The 19,923-nt window shown below is 49.5% G+C and overlaps 8 protein-coding genes across 11 annotated transcripts; 4 read left to right on the forward strand and 4 right to left on the reverse strand.

Annotated features, from left to right (window-relative positions):
• The first annotated feature begins 132 nt into the window (after window positions 1–132).
• Window positions 133–4,497, forward strand: FVEG_01149 (pre-mRNA-processing ATP-dependent RNA helicase PRP5). Of its 4 annotated transcripts, XM_018887953.1 has the most exons (5): window positions 140–521; window positions 582–808; window positions 875–941; window positions 996–1,404; window positions 1,459–4,405. In XM_018887953.1, the coding sequence occupies exons 1-5, from the start codon at window positions 375–377 to the stop codon at window positions 4,119–4,121; spliced, it is 3,513 nt and encodes a 1,170-aa protein (XP_018743774.1). In that variant the 5' UTR covers window positions 140–374; the 3' UTR covers window positions 4,122–4,405. The 4 variants fall into 4 exon arrangements, with proteins under 4 accessions (XP_018743773.1, XP_018743771.1, XP_018743774.1 ...); XM_018887952.1 differs by having other exon boundaries at window positions 133–521; window positions 582–941; window positions 1,459–4,497; XM_018887950.1 differs by having other exon boundaries at window positions 139–941; window positions 1,459–4,371.
• On the reverse strand, window positions 4,210–5,702 carry FVEG_01148 (hypothetical protein). Its single transcript, XM_018887949.1, has 3 exons — window positions 5,552–5,702; window positions 4,756–5,486; window positions 4,210–4,685 (listed from the first exon to the last, which is right to left on the reverse strand). The coding sequence occupies exons 2-3, from the start codon at window positions 4,957–4,959 to the stop codon at window positions 4,527–4,529; spliced, it is 363 nt and encodes a 120-aa protein (XP_018743770.1). The 5' UTR covers window positions 4,960–5,486; window positions 5,552–5,702; the 3' UTR covers window positions 4,210–4,526.
• Window positions 5,703–7,199: 1,497 nt separating this feature from the next.
• FVEG_01147 (hypothetical protein) lies at window positions 7,200–11,399 on the forward strand. Its single transcript, XM_018887948.1, has 4 exons — window positions 7,200–8,935; window positions 9,000–9,146; window positions 9,197–9,967; window positions 10,022–11,399. Exons 1-3 carry the CDS (start codon window positions 7,411–7,413, stop codon window positions 9,421–9,423), a joined length of 1,899 nt encoding a protein of 632 aa, XP_018743769.1. The 5' UTR covers window positions 7,200–7,410; the 3' UTR covers window positions 9,424–9,967; window positions 10,022–11,399.
• FVEG_01146 (60S ribosomal protein L35) lies at window positions 10,178–11,551 on the reverse strand. The gene is made up of 4 exons (XM_018887947.1): window positions 11,438–11,551; window positions 11,084–11,223; window positions 10,775–11,000; window positions 10,178–10,685 (listed from the first exon to the last, which is right to left on the reverse strand). The coding sequence occupies exons 1-4, from the start codon at window positions 11,438–11,440 to the stop codon at window positions 10,680–10,682; spliced, it is 375 nt and encodes a 124-aa protein (XP_018743768.1). The 5' UTR covers window positions 11,441–11,551; the 3' UTR covers window positions 10,178–10,679.
• A 115-nt stretch (window positions 11,552–11,666) lies between these two features.
• Window positions 11,667–13,419, forward strand: FVEG_01145 (hypothetical protein). Its single transcript, XM_018887946.1, has 3 exons — window positions 11,667–11,874; window positions 11,929–12,042; window positions 12,101–13,419. Exons 1-3 carry the CDS (start codon window positions 11,749–11,751, stop codon window positions 12,602–12,604), a joined length of 744 nt encoding a protein of 247 aa, XP_018743767.1. The 5' UTR covers window positions 11,667–11,748; the 3' UTR covers window positions 12,605–13,419.
• On the reverse strand, window positions 12,588–14,014 carry FVEG_01144 (hypothetical protein). Its single transcript, XM_018887945.1, has 2 exons — window positions 13,483–14,014; window positions 12,588–13,421 (listed from the first exon to the last, which is right to left on the reverse strand). Exons 1-2 carry the CDS (start codon window positions 13,923–13,925, stop codon window positions 12,743–12,745), a joined length of 1,122 nt encoding a protein of 373 aa, XP_018743766.1. The 5' UTR covers window positions 13,926–14,014; the 3' UTR covers window positions 12,588–12,742.
• A 92-nt stretch (window positions 14,015–14,106) lies between these two features.
• Window positions 14,107–15,834, forward strand: FVEG_01143 (2-oxoisovalerate dehydrogenase E2 component (dihydrolipoyl transacylase)). The gene is made up of 2 exons (XM_018887944.1): window positions 14,107–14,386; window positions 14,443–15,834. The coding sequence occupies exons 1-2, from the start codon at window positions 14,212–14,214 to the stop codon at window positions 15,732–15,734; spliced, it is 1,467 nt and encodes a 488-aa protein (XP_018743765.1). The 5' UTR covers window positions 14,107–14,211; the 3' UTR covers window positions 15,735–15,834.
• Window positions 15,639–17,971, reverse strand: FVEG_01142 (gluconokinase). The gene is made up of 2 exons (XM_018887943.1): window positions 17,432–17,971; window positions 15,639–17,355 (listed from the first exon to the last, which is right to left on the reverse strand). Exons 1-2 carry the CDS (start codon window positions 17,681–17,683, stop codon window positions 16,912–16,914), a joined length of 696 nt encoding a protein of 231 aa, XP_018743764.1. The 5' UTR covers window positions 17,684–17,971; the 3' UTR covers window positions 15,639–16,911.
• Between the last annotated feature and the right edge of the window lie 1,952 nt (window positions 17,972–19,923).

Below are 19,923 nucleotides of genomic sequence, written 5' to 3' on the forward strand. Positions count from 1 at the left end.
GACACAATCAATCAACATGAAACCGAGGTAGCTTGACCGAGAATCCGTTTGGGACTAGCGCGGCTCCTCTGTGTGGGTCTTTTGTTGGATAAAGCCCGGATAATGAACCCCAGACTTTCAACCCATCAATCAGCCTCCCAAGAACCTAGAGTTTCATTCTCACATCAACACAGCGGCCTTCCCTATACTCATCCGAAGACAAACTGCGACACTCAATTACTCGGACGACGCGCTTGAGAGAAGCTTACGGGCGTTGTGAAGTTGCGCCGCAAATATACGATCTCGCGCTTGTGGCGCATTGCCTAGGCTTCGGTCTTCCTTCAAAGTACTACTCACCAACGAAGTGTCCTGCTGAGCCTGCGAGACCACCAAGAATGGCTCGGCCGAGAGACTCGCGCTCACCAAGTCCTGCAGGCAGCACCCATAGCTCTCGCCGTCGCCGCAATGATGATCGTCGAGCTAGGGATCGACGTAATGACGGACGGGACCATCGGCGACGTAGCAGATCACGCAGCCCAGATGTGAGAAGGCAAAAACCTAACTATGGCCGGTTTTATTCTGACGATCTTATCCATGAACAGCCCAGAAACCGCGATCGCGAAAGAGATAGGGACCATGGGCGAGAGCGAGATTATTATCGACGGAGAGACCGTTCTATAGACCGGCGCGACGACAATTATTACCGAGGTGGACGACGAGACCACCGCGAAAGAGATCGGAGGAGATCCCGACAACGCTACGATGATCGCAATCGATCACCCGATAGGCGACATAACCACAGCCGAGAAGGTGATCGAGATGTGAGAAGGCGAGACGACTCCCGCAACCGCACCCCTGGGCGCCGTGAGGGTACGGCTGACTCCCTTACTCGCAGCATTCGTGAAGACGGTAGAACACAGAAGATCTCACTTGGCGACAGTGGGAAACCCGATACTGAGGAGGTTCGATTGCAATCTCTCTTTCATGAAAGTGTTACTGATAGATGTCGATTGCAGGCACCCAAGGCAGGTTCTGGACAGTCAGAGGTTGACAAGAAGGCTGAGCGATTAGCCAAACTCGAAGCATGGAAGAAGAAGAAAGAGAATGCTAGCCAGAAACAAAAAGAAGTAAACCCGAGCCAGACAAGGAACCTCTTGGCTGAAATGGACAAGAAAGCGAGTGGGGCGTCCTCAAAAACAGTTTCTCCGTCAGTTTCTGTGAATGCTTCGCCAGCTGCAACACCGACTGTTGCTTCACCTGTCGTCCCATACTCTGGCAAGTTTGACCCTAAGGCCATCGCAAAGAAATCGGCAGCTTCCCGGACACACGAAGGCGTGAAACCAGCCTTGGGCTCTCTGGAGGGGCAGCCCGAAAAGCTTCCAGTCCCTGCCAAGCCCTCAGTGCCTGTAAAACCGTCTACCAGCGGTAGGTTCTCATCCTCGGTTCTCCCATCAAGCTCAACTGACCAACCTATACTAGCATCAGCTCTCCCTGCGAATCGAACAAAAGCTAGTGGGTTTGGATTTGTGAAGAACAGCACAGAAACTGACAAGCTCCCCACTAAACGAAAACTTGATTTGGATGAAGAAGACACTACTAAACGAAAACTTACTAAGCTTCCTGCCCTGCCCATCGAAGCTGATGACACTCCATATGCCGATCAGGACGATGATGAATCTGATGGTGACAACTTTGCGGAGACTGAAGAGGAGGCCGCCGCTGCTGCTCGTGCAGCTCATGAGAGACGGTTGCAGGCAGAGAATCAAATGGATACGGGTGGAGAAGAGTCAAAGACGACCGAAACCCAGATCAATGGAGCTGCCATGTCAAACACCAACGCCGCTGAACCCAACACCACCACAAATATGGAAATTGATGAGGAGGAGAATAACGTTGATCCACTGGATGCATTCATGGCTGATCTTAAGCAGACAGACGTGAAACAGCCGGCTAGGGCATCCAAAGCGCAAAAGATCCAGGAGCCGGAGGCTTACTTCAGCGACGATGAATATGATTTCAATAAGAAGGACGCGGGTGACGCAAACGCCTTACTAGCCATGACTGCGAAGCGAAAAAAGAAAGACATTCCGGCGATTGATTACAGCAAGATCGAAATTGAACCTATTCGCAAAAACTTCTGGGTCGAGCCAGCTGAACTCAGCCAACTCACAGAGGCCGAGGTAGCTGATCTTCGCCTAGAACTCGATGGCATCAAGGTCAACGGCAAGGATGTTCCCAAGCCCGTTCAGAAATGGGCTCAATGTGGTCTGACGCGACAAACACTCGACATCATTGATAACTTGGGCTTTGAGAAACCTACCCCCATCCAGATGCAGGCTCTTCCTGCTCTCATGTCGGGCCGCGATGTCATCGGCGTGGCGAAGACTGGTTCGGGAAAGACAATGGCATTCCTGCTTCCCATGTTCCGGCATATCAAGGACCAGCCTCCACTGAAGGATACAGATGGGCCTATCGGATTGATTATGACTCCAACACGAGAACTTGCAGTCCAGATTCATCGAGACTGCAAACCTTTTCTCAAGATGATGGGTCTTCGATCTGTCTGTGCCTACGGTGGAGCGCCCATCCGAGATCAGATTGCTGAACTCAAACGTGGCGCGGAAATCATTGTGTGTACACCTGGTCGAATGATCGATCTTCTAGCTGCGAACCAAGGGCGGGTCACTAATCTCAAACGAGTGACATATGTTGTTCTTGATGAAGCCGATCGAATGTTCGATATGGGTTTCGAGCCTCAAGTCATGAAGATATTCGCAAATATGCGACCTGATAGGCAGACTATCCTCTTCTCGGCTACGATGCCTCGCATCATCGACTCACTGACCAAGAAGGTACTCGATAATCCTATCGAAGTTACAGTGGGCGGCCGCAGTGTTGTGGCAAAGGAGATTGATCAGATCGTTGAAGTTCGAGATGAGCCATCCAAGTTCCTGCGCGTTCTCGAACTGCTTGGAGAGCTCTACGACCGTGACGAGGATGCCCGCACCCTCATTTTCGTGGAACGTCAAGAAAAGGCGGACGATTTATTGAAAGAGCTTATGATCAAGGGTTACCCCTGCATGTCCATTCATGGAGGTAAAGATCAGATTGATCGTGATTCTACCATCTCAGACTTCAAGAAGGGTGTCGTGCCTATCTTGATCGCTACTTCGGTGGCAGCTCGTGGTCTTGATGTCAAGCAACTCAAGCTCGTTATTAACTACGACGCACCGAATCACTTGGAGGATTATGTCCATCGTGCTGGCCGAACTGGCCGTGCTGGCAATACTGGTGTCGCTGTCACGTTTGTCACGCCAGAGCAGGAGAACTGCTCTGTCGGCATTGCCAAGGCTCTTGAACAGAGTGGGCAGCCGGTGCCAGAAAGGCTCGACGAGATGAGGAAAGCTCATCGTGAAAAAGTGAAATCTGGCAAGGCCAAGGATACCTCTGGCTTTGGCGGCAAGGGTCTCGATCGTCTTGATCAGGAACGAGAGGCTGCCCGCCTCCGCGAGCGCAAGACCCACAAGGCCGAGGGCGAGGAGGAGGAGGTCAAAGAAGATAAGAAGGAAGAGGAGGACGATAAGGCAGAGAAGGCTCTCAGTGCGATCCGCGCAGCAGCGTCAGGCGTTCAAGCGCGCGAGTCAGCAAAGGCTGAAGGTGCAGAAGTCAAGCCTACTCAGCAGGCAACCATTACTGTTGGAGTAAAAGACAAGTCCAAAGACCCGCTCGACAAGGTCAGCTCAGCTGTGTCCGCCATCAACAGCCGCCTCGGAAAGGCTGGCCAACTTCGTGCTGGTCAGCCTATCGACAACAAGGGCCCAGATGCTGGTGCATTCCATGCCACATTAGAAATCAACGATTTCCCTCAAAAGGCCAGATGGGCTGTCACCAACCGAACCAACGTCGCCAAGATCCTGGAAGCTACAGGTACATCGATCACAACAAAGGGCAACTTTTACCCACCAGGTAAAGAGGTTCCCGCTGGAGCCGAACCCAAATTGTACATTCTCATCGAAGGCGATACCGAAGTTGTTGTTGGATCCGCTCTCAGCGAACTCACGCGCCTATTAAGAGAAGGAACAATAGCTGCTGCAGATGCTGACAGTCGAGCACCAGCCAGTGGGCGCTATACAATTACCTAGCCAGATGAGGTCTTTCGATGGAAGAATGCCGACCCGCTGCCTTCATTCCACTTACATGGGCTGGCTTGTTGATGGACGGCGTTGCAGAGGCTACGTGGAAGTTTGAAGAGGAAAATATATACAAATAGGAGTTAATCATGGCGTTGCACGCCTACTTTGGTGGAAAGCCATAGGGGAACATTGGTTAACGCTGAACCCACCAAGTTTCTGAACTTGTGACTTTTTCGAAATAAAACATCTATAATGTTGCTTGAAAATACTTTGAAATAAGAGTCCAACTGAACATGAACGAAAATCTTGGAACAGCTAGACGCCATTGAGTGATCACAATGTGTAGACGTTGCCTTCTACTCGTGAACCAGCTACTCTGCGCCATCTTGTGAACTGTCAGCTCTTAAGAAGTCATCATGCCCAATTCCGTGCTTCAGCTGCTTGATCAGCCTCACGCGCTCGCAATTGCTCTTGACTAACGTCCTTGAGGGTTTCTGAACGTGTCTGTTTCTTCTGTGCTGCTAGTTGTGTCTGCAACTTTCCACCTGGCTTTGAGGATGCTCTTGCGCGCGCCTGCAATGCTCAGTCAGTCAAAAGCACAGTAATAACATCATGACAGTCACGCGATAGGGGGCGGTCTCACCTCTGCAGCTTCCGCGGCTTTCCTCCGGGCGTCATCCGTATCTCCTGAAGCTTCCACAGCTGGGCCACTTCCCAAAGTCCTTGGCGGGCCTCCGACCTTTTTTGGAACAGGCGCTGTGCCCGCGGCTGGAGCGGGAGCGGAACCCAAGACTCTGCCAGGTTGCGAAAAAGCCTCTGGCTCTGTCTTTCCGCAGATGTTGCCCATGGCTGCTGATGGTGTGGTGCGGTGGATTTAATGTTTTCTGTTTTCTGTTGGGTTATACCACAGGGGACATAAGGCAAAGAAAAGACTGGCCGTGTGCTGAAATTGCCAGATTGAAATTTGATGAATTGAATGAGAGCGTTGTGTGGCAGCGAGAGACGTGAGGCTCGAGTTTCTTTATGCCAAGATCTGGGGTCAGGAGGGGTTTCCGTATAAGGAAACAAGGTAGGAAGCGTTAGGCTTTGCTTGCGATACCCCCAAGCCAGTGTCGGTGAATGTCAGTGTATAAAGATATCTGGTGACGATCACTCAGTCGTGGTGAAGTCAGTTACTCCTTGTAGGCAACTCTACGGTCATGAAGAACTTGCAAATGATAATCGTGACGGTATATATTGGAGCGCTGCGCCCCCAGGGGCATGTGAGCAACGTCGAGGGAAAGCGGGCGATACAAACATCAGCTTGTCAGAACACTCTCATAAACACACTTGAAGCAGTGTATAATAGCCTAAGATAAGCCCTTTTAGCTTATTCTGTGATTACGTGTCGTTAGTCTTGCTGTGTAGTGTGAGTCGTAACAGTGGGCAAATGCAATTACCTCAATTCCATTGGTTGCATATCTTTGACAGATAATAATGATGGTTATCACATTGGTTTTCGAGTGGCTTGCATTGGTATATTTCTGTCCAAGGCCTTCATACCTAAGTTTGAGTGACGGAGAGCATTACGGAGGGAAGTGGGTCTACGTCTGCCGCACCCGGAGCGGGGAGTTGCGTTACGAGGAAGAGTAGACGGACCTGCGAACATATTGAATCAGTTACTCATAAATGCAAGTTCTATCGTTGCTCACATCCTATCTAATATATATTGGTGTCAACCATACCCCTATACCATTGAATCTCAATGTCTCAAGTGGTTACTCACTATCTGTACCAATTTAAAGCCTATATGAAAGTAAACGCAGGTCAATATGCAGTAGCTGATTGATACTTAAAGCTTATGACGTCTCAGCGAGACATATCAAGCCAACCCACTGAGATCAATGTACAGTAGCCTCAACAAGTTTTATATCGTTTTCAATATGGAAATGTCAGCCTGTATCCGAGTGGCTGGTGTCGTTGTCAATGCATAAGGTGGATAATACACAAGCATAGGGTAAATGTTCTGAAGACTTGAGTTTAACTATCACCCAACTATAAGGTCAATCAGCACATGCGGTTTATATGATAGCAGGCTACTCAGCGGAAATATGTAGATTCTGTTCTTAAATATAGCTACCAATCGTTAGTGGGAAATCGTACAGCTCAGGTATGACTATGTTGGCGGACATAGACGCGCATCTACACAAGCTGATACTGAGGAATCGGAACAAATGGTCACAATAGTTACAACAGTACGGACAAACGATCAACAATCAGCAAACCAAGGGCAGAAGAGACACAGCAATGAGGTAAGACCAGAGCCCAGCCATCCGGGGATAACATCCGCTGCAAGTCACTGAGCCAGTTGTATGGGCCATATCATCAGTGCTCTAGTCGGAAAAGTTACCGAGAAACATGCTGGAGCGATAAAGTGGATTGACTTCACATAAAGTACTGTACAGAGACTAAGATATTTCATCGGCGCAGAGATTGGTATATCATAGTCATTGGCCATATCCATGCATGCAGACGATCAAGAAACATGAACCCCACGTGGAATGCAGTGATTGACTCGACTTTGAGGCATTGAACAGTTCGGCTATAGATTGATAAGAAACAAAGGATAAATACTGACCGAGGTTGGCACCCGTTGTCCTCAAACCCACCTAGGTAGTTCACCAGCTCAACTTCTTCCAGCCAACAGGACTGACTGTTTACGTGCAAGGTACGGAGTAGGTTTGGAAGAAATTTTAAGCCTTCACTTGCTAACATAGGTACTTAGAGATTCCCTCAGGTAGATTATTGCTCACTTACCTAGGTACTAGGTAGTGTTAAAACAATTCGTTAGTTCAGGGAAGATAGAAGCGAAATAATGCCTACTGCCTCTGCGACCTGGTAGGTACTCACCAACCATCCATACGAGTAGATTGCTCTCGGGGGCTTGCCTTGCTCTCCCAATCCCTCTATCATCATTGGCTGAGCATGATTGTTCCAGGAAGCTGGCCCCGCTAAAACGCACCATGGCCCACTGGAGTTCACAAAGTGCCTTTTAGTGTCATACCGTGCCCCTCCACCTTCAACCCTTAGGTTGAGCCGCCTGGCCATCCGGGTTCTCACTCTCATCGATTCTCTTGGGCCGTTCGCAACGTCCCATTAGGGCCGCCCAGGCCTTCGCATCCTACTAATGCCGTCGATGAGCAGCTCAATCATAAATTTACCTCATAAACATCCGCGCGCGAGAGGATAGGTAAAGAGAGAAGCAATCCCGCTATCATACTGAGCGATTGCTGTTGTGATTCCATAGTTATATGCAATCATGGACCACTCAGCGCCTTTCGCTCATCATCACCAGCAGCAAAACCAGCCAGCTTCTTTCGAATCCGAAAAAGTCGACTATGGCTTTGACAGTTTGCTCGGTCACGATACATGCCTGACACATGGTCTCGATTCTCTCGGTACCTGCAACAACACTGAGAACGCTTGTCTCGACCAACGCTGTTTTGACCACTATGGTAAAACTGCTACCACCAAGAACGCTCTTGACATCGGCCTCGATCTTAAGAACGGTACTGATACGGTCTCTCAGCGTCATGACCAGGTCAACAGCACCCGTTCCACAAGGGCAAAAAGCCGTAGCCAACCAAACATATCCAATTCTCCTGCAAGAACATTGTCTACTGCGGCAATGAGAGTCTCAGCGCACCGACAAAAGCGAAGGAGACAGTCTGAGCAGACGCATCAGTATCATAAACAACTGGAATATCCGCAGTCTTCGCATGTGCATCAAATGCACTCTCCTCATAGCATTCAACAGGATCAGAATCTCCAGCATATCGACCCCACAGCTGTTCTCCAGACCGTCAACGAGAATCTGCAGCACAACTTCAACATGCCACTGTTAGACAGCCAACATACATCCTTTGGAGAATTCCAACACCAAAACCATGCATTCCCAGTGCCCAGTCTCTATGATCGTTGGCCACAAGCCATTGCTCCCTCCTGGGCCAACATGATGGGACAGGCCAGCGTCGCCAATTGCATGCCGATGCCGTGGACACAACATATGGGATGCAACAACGCCACCTCTGTTGACTGCACTTCTGCGTGCGGCGACGCCAAATGCTGGAGTCAATGTGGCGACGGAGATCATGCGGACTGCTGCTTCGATACTTCTTGTGACGAGTTTGATTTCTCCCATGCTGCTTGTTGCTTTGAACCCACTTGTGCTGCCCTTGAGCCATGCCTTGACACCTCTTGCCAGGAGGCCGCAATCCCCTGCAACGATTCCCATTGCGTGAGCACCACCGTGTCAACCACTCCGGCGTCTGTGTCTGTTACAACACCCTCGGCAGAGCCTGAACCCGTGGTCAATACCCTAATGAGTCCAGTCGAACCAGGCCAGGGCGTTCCTTTGGATATTGACTCCGTGATCGGGCAGGACTTTGGCCATTTCTCTCATGAAATCGGACCTAGTTTTACTGATGATCTCAACCAACACGTCGGAAACCTTGCAAGGCGTCCAAGTGGCCCAGGGCTAAGCCACAATGGCGCCTTTTCCATGCCCTCACAATCTCCCACACCGAAAACCGAGTTGGCTGAGAAGCAAGCTATAAAGGGAGAAGCCGAGTTCACCTGCCAATGGCTCTGTGAGGGAGATGGAGTCCTCTGTTCCAAAAGGTTTGGAAGTAATAAAGAACTCCAGGACCACTGTAAGAATGAGCATGTCAAGACTCTGCAGAAGGGCGAAAATGGGTTTTGCTGCACATGGTACGCTTGTATAAGACCCGGTCCATTCTCACAAAAGAGCAAACTGGAACGACATATGCAGACACATACCGGATGTGAGTTGTACCATATGATTAATCTCAGGTTCCATCTCAAAGAACGTACTAATTTATACGATAGACAAACCCGTCAAATGCGAGATTTGCGGCATAATGCTTTCAGCAAAGCAATCTCTGGAGCAGCACATGCGTACCCACTCTGGAGAGAAACCATGGAAGTGCGATCGTCCGGGGTGTGACGCGCGGTTCAAACAACAGAGTGCTCTTAGTAAATATGTCAACTCCTGGCTCAATACCAAATGCTAACCCGCTCTTTAGCCATGCATATGCGCACGCATACAGGAGAGAAGCCTTTGCAGTGCGAAATCTGTGGTAAGCGGTTCGGCGAATCCTCCAATCTATCCAAGCACCGTCGCACGCACAATGTTCGTGGTAACCACGTTTGTGAGCACTGTGGCAAAGACTTTCATCGGCTGGATCAACTTCGTCGGCATCTGCAGACTCATCTGCAAGATGGCGGCCGCAAGACTAGCAAAAGCTCATGAGATGTAGCCCTGAAACTTCACAGAGTTGAGGATATCTCATTTGAAAGAGAGAGAGAAAAGGGAAAGCTGCCGTCGCTTGGGATTTTGAGGTCGGTACTGGCGTTGAAGGTTTCCGTAATTGAGCCCTTTTGAAATTTGTGATGAAAACTGGCGTTCCTGGACCATGCTGCTCCGGGCGAGCCACATGATATTTACGAAGTGAGCGGAAAACTCAGATAACGGTAGATAGATACCCGATTCCATAATGGACACGAAAAAGATCAAGCTCTCGATTTGTATGACCATGATCCAGAATGTTCGGCCAAGCGGGACAGGTACTTGCAGTTTATAATTGGTGCATACTGTCTCCGATGTTGTGTAATAATCTCGTTTTGTCAATGGGGGAAGACCGGGAGGGGAGTATTTGAATCTTCATTGTCGTCCCCCATACTGTCCATTGAGACATGAGCGAGACATAATATATTGGCTAACCCGCGGTCCCCTCGAATTCGATTCTCCATGGGATCAAATCATCTTTCACTGCCTTTGGGGGCCAACGCAATTGGTAAATGGGATCCAATTACGAAAAGTAATTTCAGTGACTGATATGTGAGATCAGTGAGGCAACACGACCAACAGATGTGCCCAGTTCGTTGAAGATGAACGAAGAGTTGAAGAATAAGAAGCTGGGTTTTTTCTGTGCCTTCTTCACTCGTTGATGGAGTTATGGTGGGGGTGATGCAGGTTGGAGCGATCCGAGGCGCCTCTAAAGACCGACCGAATGTGGCCGACCCATACAAAAGAATTTTATCAGTATACCTTAGGCCCAAGAGATCCAGGGCCAGTTGAAATCCAGTAGACGAATTAACATAAACCAACACAAAATCTGGAGTAAGTCTCTGGAGGATCTGGTAAATTGTATATGTTTCAGATTCCTGCCAGAGCAATAAAGCTTTGATTGTCCAAGGCATACGATCCCTTCCTACATGGACACAACCATCTTGTCACAACTATCACAAAGACAGACTCAGAACTTCTTGATCATGACCTCATTTTTATTTTCAAAAGACTGCCTGTCCAGGCAGTCCGTTGTGGACATGCCGTCCCGAATCGAGGCCCAAGCCGGGAAATAAGTACAAGTCAGACCGAGATTCCCTGAGCCATGCGATGCAAATTTCGAAGCCTTTAGTTCAAAGAAAAAGCACGCCACGCCCTCCATACCCCGTTTCCTTTCTACCCGTTGTCCTTGTCACGCCAGAAACTACAAGCATTTTAACTTAAGCCTGCATTCTTTTCGTCAGTGTTTGGTTCTCGGGACGTGTGTTTTGCCATATAGAGTTGTTAATCCTCCAAAGGCGTCGAATCATCGTACCTTGATGGCGAACTTGCGCTGAGGGAAGTGAACAGTGCGCTTCTTGGTCTTCTCGAGGACACGGGACTTCTCCTCGGGTGATAGTCGGCGGCGGATGGCACGAGTCTGCTTGGGTCGGAGGTCGAGAGGGGCGTACTTCTTGTTCTTATAGAAGAGTCGAAGCTGAGCCCTTTGCTTGGCGTTGATAACGGTCAGGACACGGGCGATCGACTTGCGGATGTCATGACTGTTTGAAACGTATTAGCCATATGTCGCTATTGATTTTACGATGTCCTCCAACACCACTGTTGCAGAGAGAGAAGTGCTCACATCCTGTTCAGCTTGGAGCCAGAAGAGGCGACCTTCTGGATGCGGAGTTGACCAAGCTCGGTCTTGAGCTCAGCGAGCTGCTTTGTCAAATCATCCTTGTTCTTGCCCCAGAGCGCACCAGCCTTGACCTTGCCCGACGACTACAACCTGTCAGTGATTTGTCCTTCCCATGTTCATGTTTTGTGGGTTGCTAGATCGAAACAATGGCCGAGGTTCGAGAGTGGAAAAACGATCGTGAATGTGTTTTGTGTGGTTTGGTCGATGAAAAGTTCGAATGGTTTGACAGCCGCACGAGACGGCGACAAAACAAGCCGACAACTACCGTGACAGAGGGCGAGGATCATTCGTACTCACCATCTTGAATAGCTTCGAAGTGGTATGCGAAGTGGTGTCGACGAGGTGTTGCGAAGATATCTGCCTCAAGCTTTCAGTGAGTGTCGCGATGTCGTTGCCGTGCACAGGTTAAGAAATCTAGGGCAGGAGTGGGGCAGCCTCCTGCACAAAGAATTTTGATTTCGTGACAGCACGTGCTATGTCACGTTGCGTATCACATGATCAGGCGAGCGTAAGGCGGTGTCCAATTCTGCCATCTCTCGGCAAGGGTGGTCAGGGAGTTACCTTACCTACCTTAGTTGATGAGCGAGGTGGAAGGCTAGTACCGTTTGATGCTCATACGAATACATCACCATATTGTCACAAACCCCAGAGTTCTAATAGACAGAATGTCGACAACGAATGGAGTCGCCGGATGGGCTCAGCTCCGACAACAAGCTCGACAGTTGGAGACCCAGGTACATCAAACGATACCATGCGCCAGACTATTAGCTGACATCGTTGTAACTTAGACGGATACCTTGTTCCACACATATTCACAATTCTCGACAGCCTCTAACGTACCACCAAAACCCACAGAAGAAGAGCGCGAAACAGAAAGAAAGCTGGAAGAGTTGCTAGAGAAGGTATACACTGATCCTGTTTGCTAACAAGCTGCTATATAACACACTAACATCGCATCAGCGCGAAACTGTCAACGGCCAGCTCAGTCGACTTCTTGATTCCGAACCCAATCTCGCATCCTCTGCTTCAAAACAGAACAACCTGTCCCTCCTTCGAAGGAAGCTTACTGGCCATCAGAGAGATCTGGCGCGCCTGCGTTCAACACTGCAACAAGCGCGCGATCGGGCCAACCTTCTGACCAATGTTCGCTCGGATATCGATGAATACCGCCAGAACAACCCTGAAGCTGCCGAGGCTGATTACATGCTGGAAGAGCGCAATCGCATTGACAACAGCAACAGTATGGCGGACAGCGTTCTCAGCCAAGCGTACGCAGTCAATGACAACTTTAATTTGCAGCGTGAAACCTTGGCCAGTATCAATCGGAGGATCACGCATGCGGCAAGCCAAGTACCTGGGATCAATACCCTGATTGGAAGGATATCAGCAAAGAAGAGGAGGGACGGGATTATCATGGGAAGCTTTGTCGCGTTCTGTTTCATTATATTCTTCCTCTTCTCGTGAAACTGGCGAGCTTGCTTTTGTAGGATGCACAGGTGTTCAGGGGTATCAGCGTGTTTTATATTGTACAATCATGGTTGGACCATGGATGTCTAGGATGTCTAAAGTTACAATCGTCTTCCTCTACCAGAAGGCGTCTAATTACAGCATTTTCGGAACCTCGAGATGGTGTTTGCCTGGATGTTGCTCCTTTGCAGTGGCGGGCAAGGTAGCTTCATTCCTCATCTCGTCAACTATACGTGAGAGGCCCTTTGCCAAGCCTTCTGCTTCAACGGGATGAGCAGTTCCGCTGCCCGCCCATCGAACCCGGCAATACTGATCGACAAGAAAGACGTATCCGACCTTGCTGTTGAGTAGACCGATGGATTCGCGAATGTCGTCGGTAACGCCTCGTCGGACAAGGAAGTATTTATCCCAATCCTTCTCTGGGAACTGCTTTCGCAATGAACCCAGAAAGAAACGCACCAGCCATGCCTTGCCGGCATTATCTTCATAGTTGATGTTGACAATCTGTGTCGTGTCCGGGTGCTTATTTAGCACTTCATGAAGCCCGGGGTTTTCCCCCTTAGATGTGAAGGTCGCAGCTTGCTGCTCAGCCCAGCGGCTGCTGAAGAAAGAGACGACTGTTGCCTTGCCAGTAAGGAGTGGTGTAGTATCGCGCGGGTTCTTATCCGTCTTCAGTAGAGTTTCGCCGTAAAAGTTGGGGAAGAATAGTGACAACTCGGCCTTAAATAGGCGTGGAGGCGCGATGAAGGATTTACCCTCATGGTATTGAAGGTTACCCCAATCTCGAAAGTACGGCCGTGAAATCTTCGCAGTTCTGTGTACAAAGAAGCGTTAGTGTGTGCGTGCATGTTGCCAGCCAGCCATGATGCTCTTACAGCTCCTTGCGCCGTTGCAAGTGCTTGTCATAATTTACAAAATCCTCACGTCGCTGTCGCAGCGATCGATTATCGATTCCAGTGTTCTCTCCAGCTTTAGGCGGCAGGGGCATTCCGATCGGACGAGGAAGAGGTTTCGGTACGAAGTGTCCTTCTTGTCGCTTTCCATAACTTCGCGGGGCCTCAATTGGCTTAGCAACATTTTCTTGGGGATTTAACGATGCACCAGATCCAGGCTTTTCAGCCCTCGCTAGTCGGATGGTCGAAGTCGTGAATGGACGACGAGCCTCGCAAAGGAAACATGTTAGAGGTCGGCGAGCGAGGCTGGAGAGGCTCAGCTCGAGTCGTCGTGATGCCATCATGGCTGGCAGGGGAGGGGACGGGCTTTGCGGCTCTCCAAACCTGAGGCCCGACGTTGAAAATTCACTTGAGTTCCATTCCATAGAGTCCCCACGTTGACGGGAGCAGTGGAGCCAAGGGCCATTGTATCGGCAGTGTGGGGGTTGAGATAGAGCCGAAGATGCGGTTCGATCGGGCTTAGTATTCGCCAGTGCCGTCATTCCCCCGGATTGGCGGTTATCCACGGACGGGGCCGATGGAAGCCAGCCCTTCGGCTTAAACTACCATGGATATTTACCATCTCTTCTCTCTTATGAGGATGACTCGGGCTCTTTTATTGGCAATCTCTGACCATCCTTCTCCTCCTTACAGGCCCAATAGCCAGCAATCATGTTTCTTCAACGAGGATCTCGTGCGCTACAGAAGCAATGGCATGTTGCTAAAGGCATGGGCAGCATGGTAGTGGGCTCTCGAGCTCCTATGATGGCCAAGACTCAAAGATGGTTCAGTGAATCCAGAAGATTAATGGCTGTCAAACCTGTTGTTCTGGCTGACATTGGCGAAGGTAAGCCTGTGAATGCGAATTTTTCCATGTCATCCGGTCTGACTAACACAAGCCAGGTATCGTCGAATGTGAAGTCATTCAGTGGTTCGTGGAACCCGGTGCCCGCGTCGAAGAGTTCTCTCCACTATGCGAAGTCCAAAGTGATAAGGCATCTGTGGAGATTACAAGCCGCTTCTCAGGCGTGGTCAAGAAGCTGCACTACGAAGCTGGCGAAATGGCCAAAGTCGGCAAACCCTTTGTTGACATTGATATTGAAGGCGAGGCAAAGGCCGAGGACGTTGACGCACTATCAAATCAACAAGCCGACAAAGTGGATGTGCCTCCACCACCACCTACAGCGTCTGAGGCCGGAACAGAGCAGCAAGCGAATCTAGAAGCGCCTATCGAGACAACCGTCAGGGAGAAGGGCAAATGCGCCAGCATCGCTACTCCAGCTGTGCGGCATCTTTCCAAGGAGCTCAATGTGAACATCGCAGATGTTGATGGCACTGGAAGAGATGGCAGGGTTCTCAAGGAAGATATCTACAGATTTGTCAAGGAGAGGGATGCCAAGGATAGTGCCCAGCAAGTATCTCCAACTGCTGCGTCTTCCAAGCCACAAGGCACCTCGGTACAAGCCGAAACAGTTGTGCCTCTTTCCAACACACAACTCCAGATGTTCAAGACTATGACAAGGTCATTGACCATCCCACACTTTCTCTACGCGGACGAGATTGACTTCACGAGTCTCGTGGAGCTTCGGAAGCGACTAAACCGTGTTATTGCCAAGGGCCCTACAGCCGACGGACAACCTACCAAGCTATCATATCTACCCTTTATAGTTAAGGCTGTCTCATTAGCGTTGAATCAGTACCCAATGCTCAATGCCAGGGTGGATGTTGACCCCAAGACTAACAAGCCATGCCTCGTTCATCGATCACAACACAACATTGGTATCGCTATGGACACCACCGGAGGGCTTGTCGTGCCCGTGATCAAGAACGTCGCTTCTCTCAACATCCTATCCATCGCGGCAGAGCTCTCACGGCTTCAGGCATTGGCCAGCCAGGGTAAGCTTAAGCCAGCTGATTTCCAAGGGGGCACCATTACAGTGTCCAATATTGGAAACGTGGGTGGTACATACGTCAGTCCTGTCATTGTGGAACGCGAAGTGGCCATTCTGGGCATTGGACGCATGCGCACAGTACCTGCGTTTGACGAGAACGAGAACATGGTCAAGAAGCAGGTCACCAACTTCAGCTGGAGTGCTGATCACCGAGTTATTGATGGCGCTACCATGGCGCGAGCCGCTGAGGTTGTAAGACAAATAGTGGAAGAGCCGGATCTTATGGTAATGCATCTGAAATAGATAAGAGGGCGTTAATGTATATAATCTAGATTACCAAAAATTCATAAATTACGAACACGAAAGAGGATATACAAAGCTGGTGAGACGCTGCTGAGCCGCGATATTGCATTGTTCCTCGGCAATGAATCCCGGTTTGGCTAAATCTCAAGGTCTCATTTTTGATAATGGCGAGGCGAAGGGAGTGAGCGGCCGGAGAATCCATACAATCTACATCAGCATCAAGAGTGATGATGTTGGCCCAAGCTATAGAACCCTGATTCCGTTGCATTGATAACCTCGTGATGCAAATCGCTCAGTCTCCAATGCCGAATGGGTTTTACCCTGCATGATGACAACACACCGACCCGAAGCTTCCAATTACATTCCAAGTATTAGTATGAGCTATCACTCGCTCGCTTGTCGGTCAGAGGCATTTTCAATCAGACGAGCTGAGCCGTGGTCAAGTGGGTTGAGTTGTCATGATGCAGTAGACTTTGTTCAACTGGATAGCTGAAAGCCAATGCCGGAACAGATGTCTCCTCCGCGAGTAAAATTACAGGAAACCTCCTAGGCTCGTAGCAAACGGACGGCAGACATCGCATAGTACTAATGGGTTTGTAGTGCAAAAACATTTGTGTATATTTCTGCCCTAACAAGTGAAGCAGATCATGCATCTTCTGACATGGAGTAGATAATATCGCAATCCTCCAAGCTGGCTTCATATCTCGCTCAAATTTGGCTCCCACCTCATGCGCGCAGCGTAAACAGAATCCTGGGGATGAGGGAGTATCTTTCCTTCCCTTCTTTTTAGCCTATCCGTGTACATAAGTGATAAGCAAGCAGCCCCAGTTGTGCTCATGCGGTACACTGACTGCAACTCTGACACTTTGCGGGGGACTGCACCAAGCTAGCTAGTCTCTTTTCCCTGGTCGCGCCTCATCGGAGAGCTGTCCGAGTTCATTGGTACTGGGCAATGACAAGACTCTTGGTTCCGAACGCCTTTTAAATCTTTGAACTCCGAAATCCTGAATGCATATATAACCATAACGCTGTGACTCCCTGCTTGATAATAAGGCCTCGCCTAAAATTGTCCAAAATGACTGTGTATGGCGGGTCGGCAGTATACGCTGAAGCCGGTAAATATGTACCAAATGGATATAAAGCGTACCAAACATTGTTTTCCAACGCTGTCTAGCGCTCATGGCTTGTCTTGAGATTTGGTGATTGTTTCCAACACGTTGCTGAGGGCTTCACGCTCCACCTCTTCTATGGGTCGGCTGACGTCGATGGTGATAACATCCTTTTCATCGGCCAGAGGTCGCTCAAGGGTCTCAAATTGGCTATGGACCATATTGGCGCCCATGTAATGGTTTTGTCGTTGGGCGACACGGGCGAGAAGAAGCTCCTCAGAAGCGTCAAGGAAAACGAAGTGGATCTGAATGCGGTGATCGTAGTATCCAGCAACGCGGATGACATCGCGATACTTGCGCTTGAGAGCCGAGCAAGTAAGGACCACTCCATTGGATCCGGAATTCAGTCTCTTGATGGATTCTTCCCGTAAAGCTGTGAGCCAATCCCATCGATCGGCGTCAGTTAAGGGAATACCATTTCGCATCTTATCAATATTGGCGGGAGGGTGGAACTAATGAGAAAACCGTGTTAGTGGTAACGCTGGGGCATTTTCATAACGTGGGGCATTCTGCAAAAGTTCTACATACCGAATCACCCTCAATATAAGGCAGGCCTAATGATTGAGCCAAATAACCAGCGACTGTTGTCTTTCCACAGCCGGCAGGGCCCGTAACCAGCCAGATGTGTTGTTGTCCCTGGGCTTTGTGGCCATTGATGGTGGCAGAGTTGATGGATGGGGACGCTACCGTCATTGGTGACGAAGTGGTGGGCGGCAAAGCAATGGTAGTTGGTTTTGTGGGAGTCTTGATTGACATTGGTGTGGGTTCGTAGGAAAGCATTTTCGTATCAAGCAATGAAGAGAGCCAACAAAGCCAATCTTTCAGGAATATTTACAATGTTAAACAAGTCTCTAATGACGCCTGTCGCTTGGTGTATAACTGAAGGTCGAGCGAGGTGAGACTGGCAACGATGAATGGGAATGACAATGATAATGACGTAGTAACGGGACGGTCAAATGTCTATGAATCGATTGAGTAAATCAAGATGTGAACAGGAAAAAGCCAAGAATTGCAAATCAGTAGAGCAGTTTGACCGAGAGACACGGGGGCCAGAGGGATCTATATAAGGTTGATGACGGTACAAGTCATAGCTGATGTACCTAATTCAGGCTCAAGGAAAAGGGCACGGAGAGAAGCCCGGGGCAGGCACGAAACTTCCAACATCCACTATTTCGCACAGCCCGACCTACATTTGCTTCCACAGGTGGCGTGGGGGCTCGGGAAGGAAAGAAAACTCAGGACCTCAACCCTAATAGATAGAAATATTGAGGTAATTCTAACCTAAGTTTAGGGGGCTTTTACTGGGTTTATTTTGACACTCTACTTTAGGGCCCGGTGTTTTCTTGCTCCCTTAGGGGGGGGCCAGGGTGTAGTGAAATGGGCCCGGGGGTGACTGTCACCCGCTGGAAGGGATCCAACTCCGCAACCTAGGCCAGGCTTTGGAGCCCGGTGGCAGCATGCCGTCTGGGGGTGACTAGGGCTCTGGACCAATTGGTTGAGGTCGGAAAAAGGTCACCAGAATCTACTGTACGGCTAACTACCATGCACCTTTCTCTCTTGACTACCTTATTAGGCTGTCCAGTCACAATGGATCTCACTCATTTGTGCTATGTATCTACGTAGCTGTGTGTTGGAGAGTAACAACATGGCAGTGGATATATCATGGTGGATCAAAAATTTCGAGATGCAATCTGAGACTATCAGGGGAAAGGGCAAAAGATTGGTGAGGATCTGGCCTATGACGCTCCCTGTGGGACATGATGATGGTTCCTTGGACCCCAAATTCCATCCAACTCACATTACCCAGAATCAGCCCCTGTCACTCTCCCGTTCATATGTGCATGGCTTGTGAGGTCACGAGCTCACTGCACGTTCCTTTTCGTGTTCCAGTTCAGTTTACAAGACCACAGCTCCAGCGAATTTTCACTTAGTTAGACTGTGTATTTCATTTGGCGCTATGCAACGCTTCATTCATGGAGTGCAAATCATCAGCTTCACATTACCCGGATAGAAGTTTGAATAGCAGAACAGGGGCGAATCTATCATGCTCCCCGGGGAAAATCTTGCGCGGAGTTTCCGCAGTTGGGTAATTCTGGAAACTCTGGCCGCCGAACCGAACGTGTGCCAGCTCGCACGACCCCCGATATAACGACATGCAGCGTCACCTGTTAGTTGGTCTACATATAATCATCTATGTCGTGGGTTCTATTTGTCTGGCTCTGTTTATTTCGAATCCGATAACAACGTTGAGCAAGCTGAGGAATCCGGCAAAAGCCGAGTGTTGCTGGGGATCAGTCTCGAACACTTATCCGCCTGATCCAATATGAGCCGAACTTGGCAAATGGTTTCATGGTAAATCTAAAGCGAATTCCAGTGACCGATAATAAGGGAAGGGTTAAAACTTGGCTGGTGATCGGGTGTACCGATGTGCTGGTCCGACTTTCCCGGTCGGAAAATTGGACACCCTCCCATGTCATTGTTCGTTGATAGCACTCGCCCGTCGAGAGCCTCATTTTTAACATTCCCACTATACCATACTTTTAGCGTCCTCTTTTCTGAGTAGTTCAAGGGAGGCGAGAAAAACTCGAGATCTTCATCCAAAACCACAAAAAGACCTAGATAAGTTCCGAATACTTACATAGTACGCCCATAGATAGGTAGACCAGTTGATTTTGGTACTGTGGTTCAACGCCAGGAGTGTTCTTACATCTGGGGTGGTTTACCTAACGGCTCCTATTATTCCAAGCGTATTTGACCGAGGTCACTAAACCGATCGCGCGGTTGTCATTCATGCTACCCATAAACGCTGGTTTAGGCACCCTAGGCCTACCTAGCTTTACAGGTATTGATAGATATTTGGTTGCTCACCTCACCCACTAACGAGCAGCCCAGGCAGGGCCCTCGATTTGAATTCAAGATCCAGACCAAAATCGAATCATAGCCTTTCTTCCAACTACATAGGAATTCCTGCACGGGTATGCTTTCTTTCAGCTGAGTATCACTTTTCAAGACCTCGACTC

This window comes from Fusarium verticillioides, chromosome 1 (genome assembly GCF_000149555.1).
Source record: "Fusarium verticillioides 7600 chromosome 1, whole genome shotgun sequence".
Taxonomy (NCBI): domain Eukaryota; kingdom Fungi; phylum Ascomycota; class Sordariomycetes; order Hypocreales; family Nectriaceae; genus Fusarium; species Fusarium verticillioides.

Coding starts and splice junctions, on each gene's coding strand:
- FVEG_01143 (XM_018887944.1), top strand. CDS start 14,212: ATGTTTCTTCAACGAGGATCTCGTGCGCTACAGAAGCAATGGCATGTT. Junction 14,387..14,442: donor TCTGGCTGACATTGGCGAAG/GTAAGCCTGTGA, acceptor AACACAAGCCAG/GTATCGTCGAATGTGAAGTC.
- FVEG_01147 (XM_018887948.1), top strand. CDS start 7,411: ATGGACCACTCAGCGCCTTTCGCTCATCATCACCAGCAGCAAAACCAG. Junction 8,936..8,999: donor TATGCAGACACATACCGGAT/GTGAGTTGTACC, acceptor TTTATACGATAG/ACAAACCCGTCAAATGCGAG. Junction 9,147..9,196: donor CAAACAACAGAGTGCTCTTA/GTAAATATGTCA, acceptor CCCGCTCTTTAG/CCATGCATATGCGCACGCAT.
- FVEG_01145 (XM_018887946.1), top strand. CDS start 11,749: ATGCTCATACGAATACATCACCATATTGTCACAAACCCCAGAGTTCTA. Junction 11,875..11,928: donor CTCGACAGTTGGAGACCCAG/GTACATCAAACG, acceptor GTTGTAACTTAG/ACGGATACCTTGTTCCACAC. Junction 12,043..12,100: donor TGGAAGAGTTGCTAGAGAAG/GTATACACTGAT, acceptor ACATCGCATCAG/CGCGAAACTGTCAACGGCCA.
- FVEG_01148 (XM_018887949.1), bottom strand. CDS start 4,959: ATGGGCAACATCTGCGGAAAGACAGAGCCAGAGGCTTTTTCGCAACCT. Junction 4,686..4,755: donor AAGCCGCGGAAGCTGCAGAG/GTGAGACCGCCC, acceptor TGAGCATTGCAG/GCGCGCGCAAGAGCATCCTC.
- FVEG_01149 (XM_018887950.1), top strand. CDS start 375: ATGGCTCGGCCGAGAGACTCGCGCTCACCAAGTCCTGCAGGCAGCACC. Junction 942..995: donor GGAAACCCGATACTGAGGAG/GTTCGATTGCAA, acceptor TGTCGATTGCAG/GCACCCAAGGCAGGTTCTGG. Junction 1,405..1,458: donor TGTAAAACCGTCTACCAGCG/GTAGGTTCTCAT, acceptor AACCTATACTAG/CATCAGCTCTCCCTGCGAAT.
- FVEG_01144 (XM_018887945.1), bottom strand. CDS start 13,925: ATGGAATGGAACTCAAGTGAATTTTCAACGTCGGGCCTCAGGTTTGGA. Junction 13,422..13,482: donor TTGCAACGGCGCAAGGAGCT/GTAAGAGCATCA, acceptor CTTTGTACACAG/AACTGCGAAGATTTCACGGC.
- FVEG_01142 (XM_018887943.1), bottom strand. CDS start 17,683: ATGCTTTCCTACGAACCCACACCAATGTCAATCAAGACTCCCACAAAA. Junction 17,356..17,431: donor CTTATATTGAGGGTGATTCG/GTATGTAGAACT, acceptor TTTTCTCATTAG/TTCCACCCTCCCGCCAATAT.
- FVEG_01146 (XM_018887947.1), bottom strand. Junction 11,001..11,083: donor GGCTCCAAGCTGAACAGGAT/GTGAGCACTTCT, acceptor CGTTTCAAACAG/TCATGACATCCGCAAGTCGA.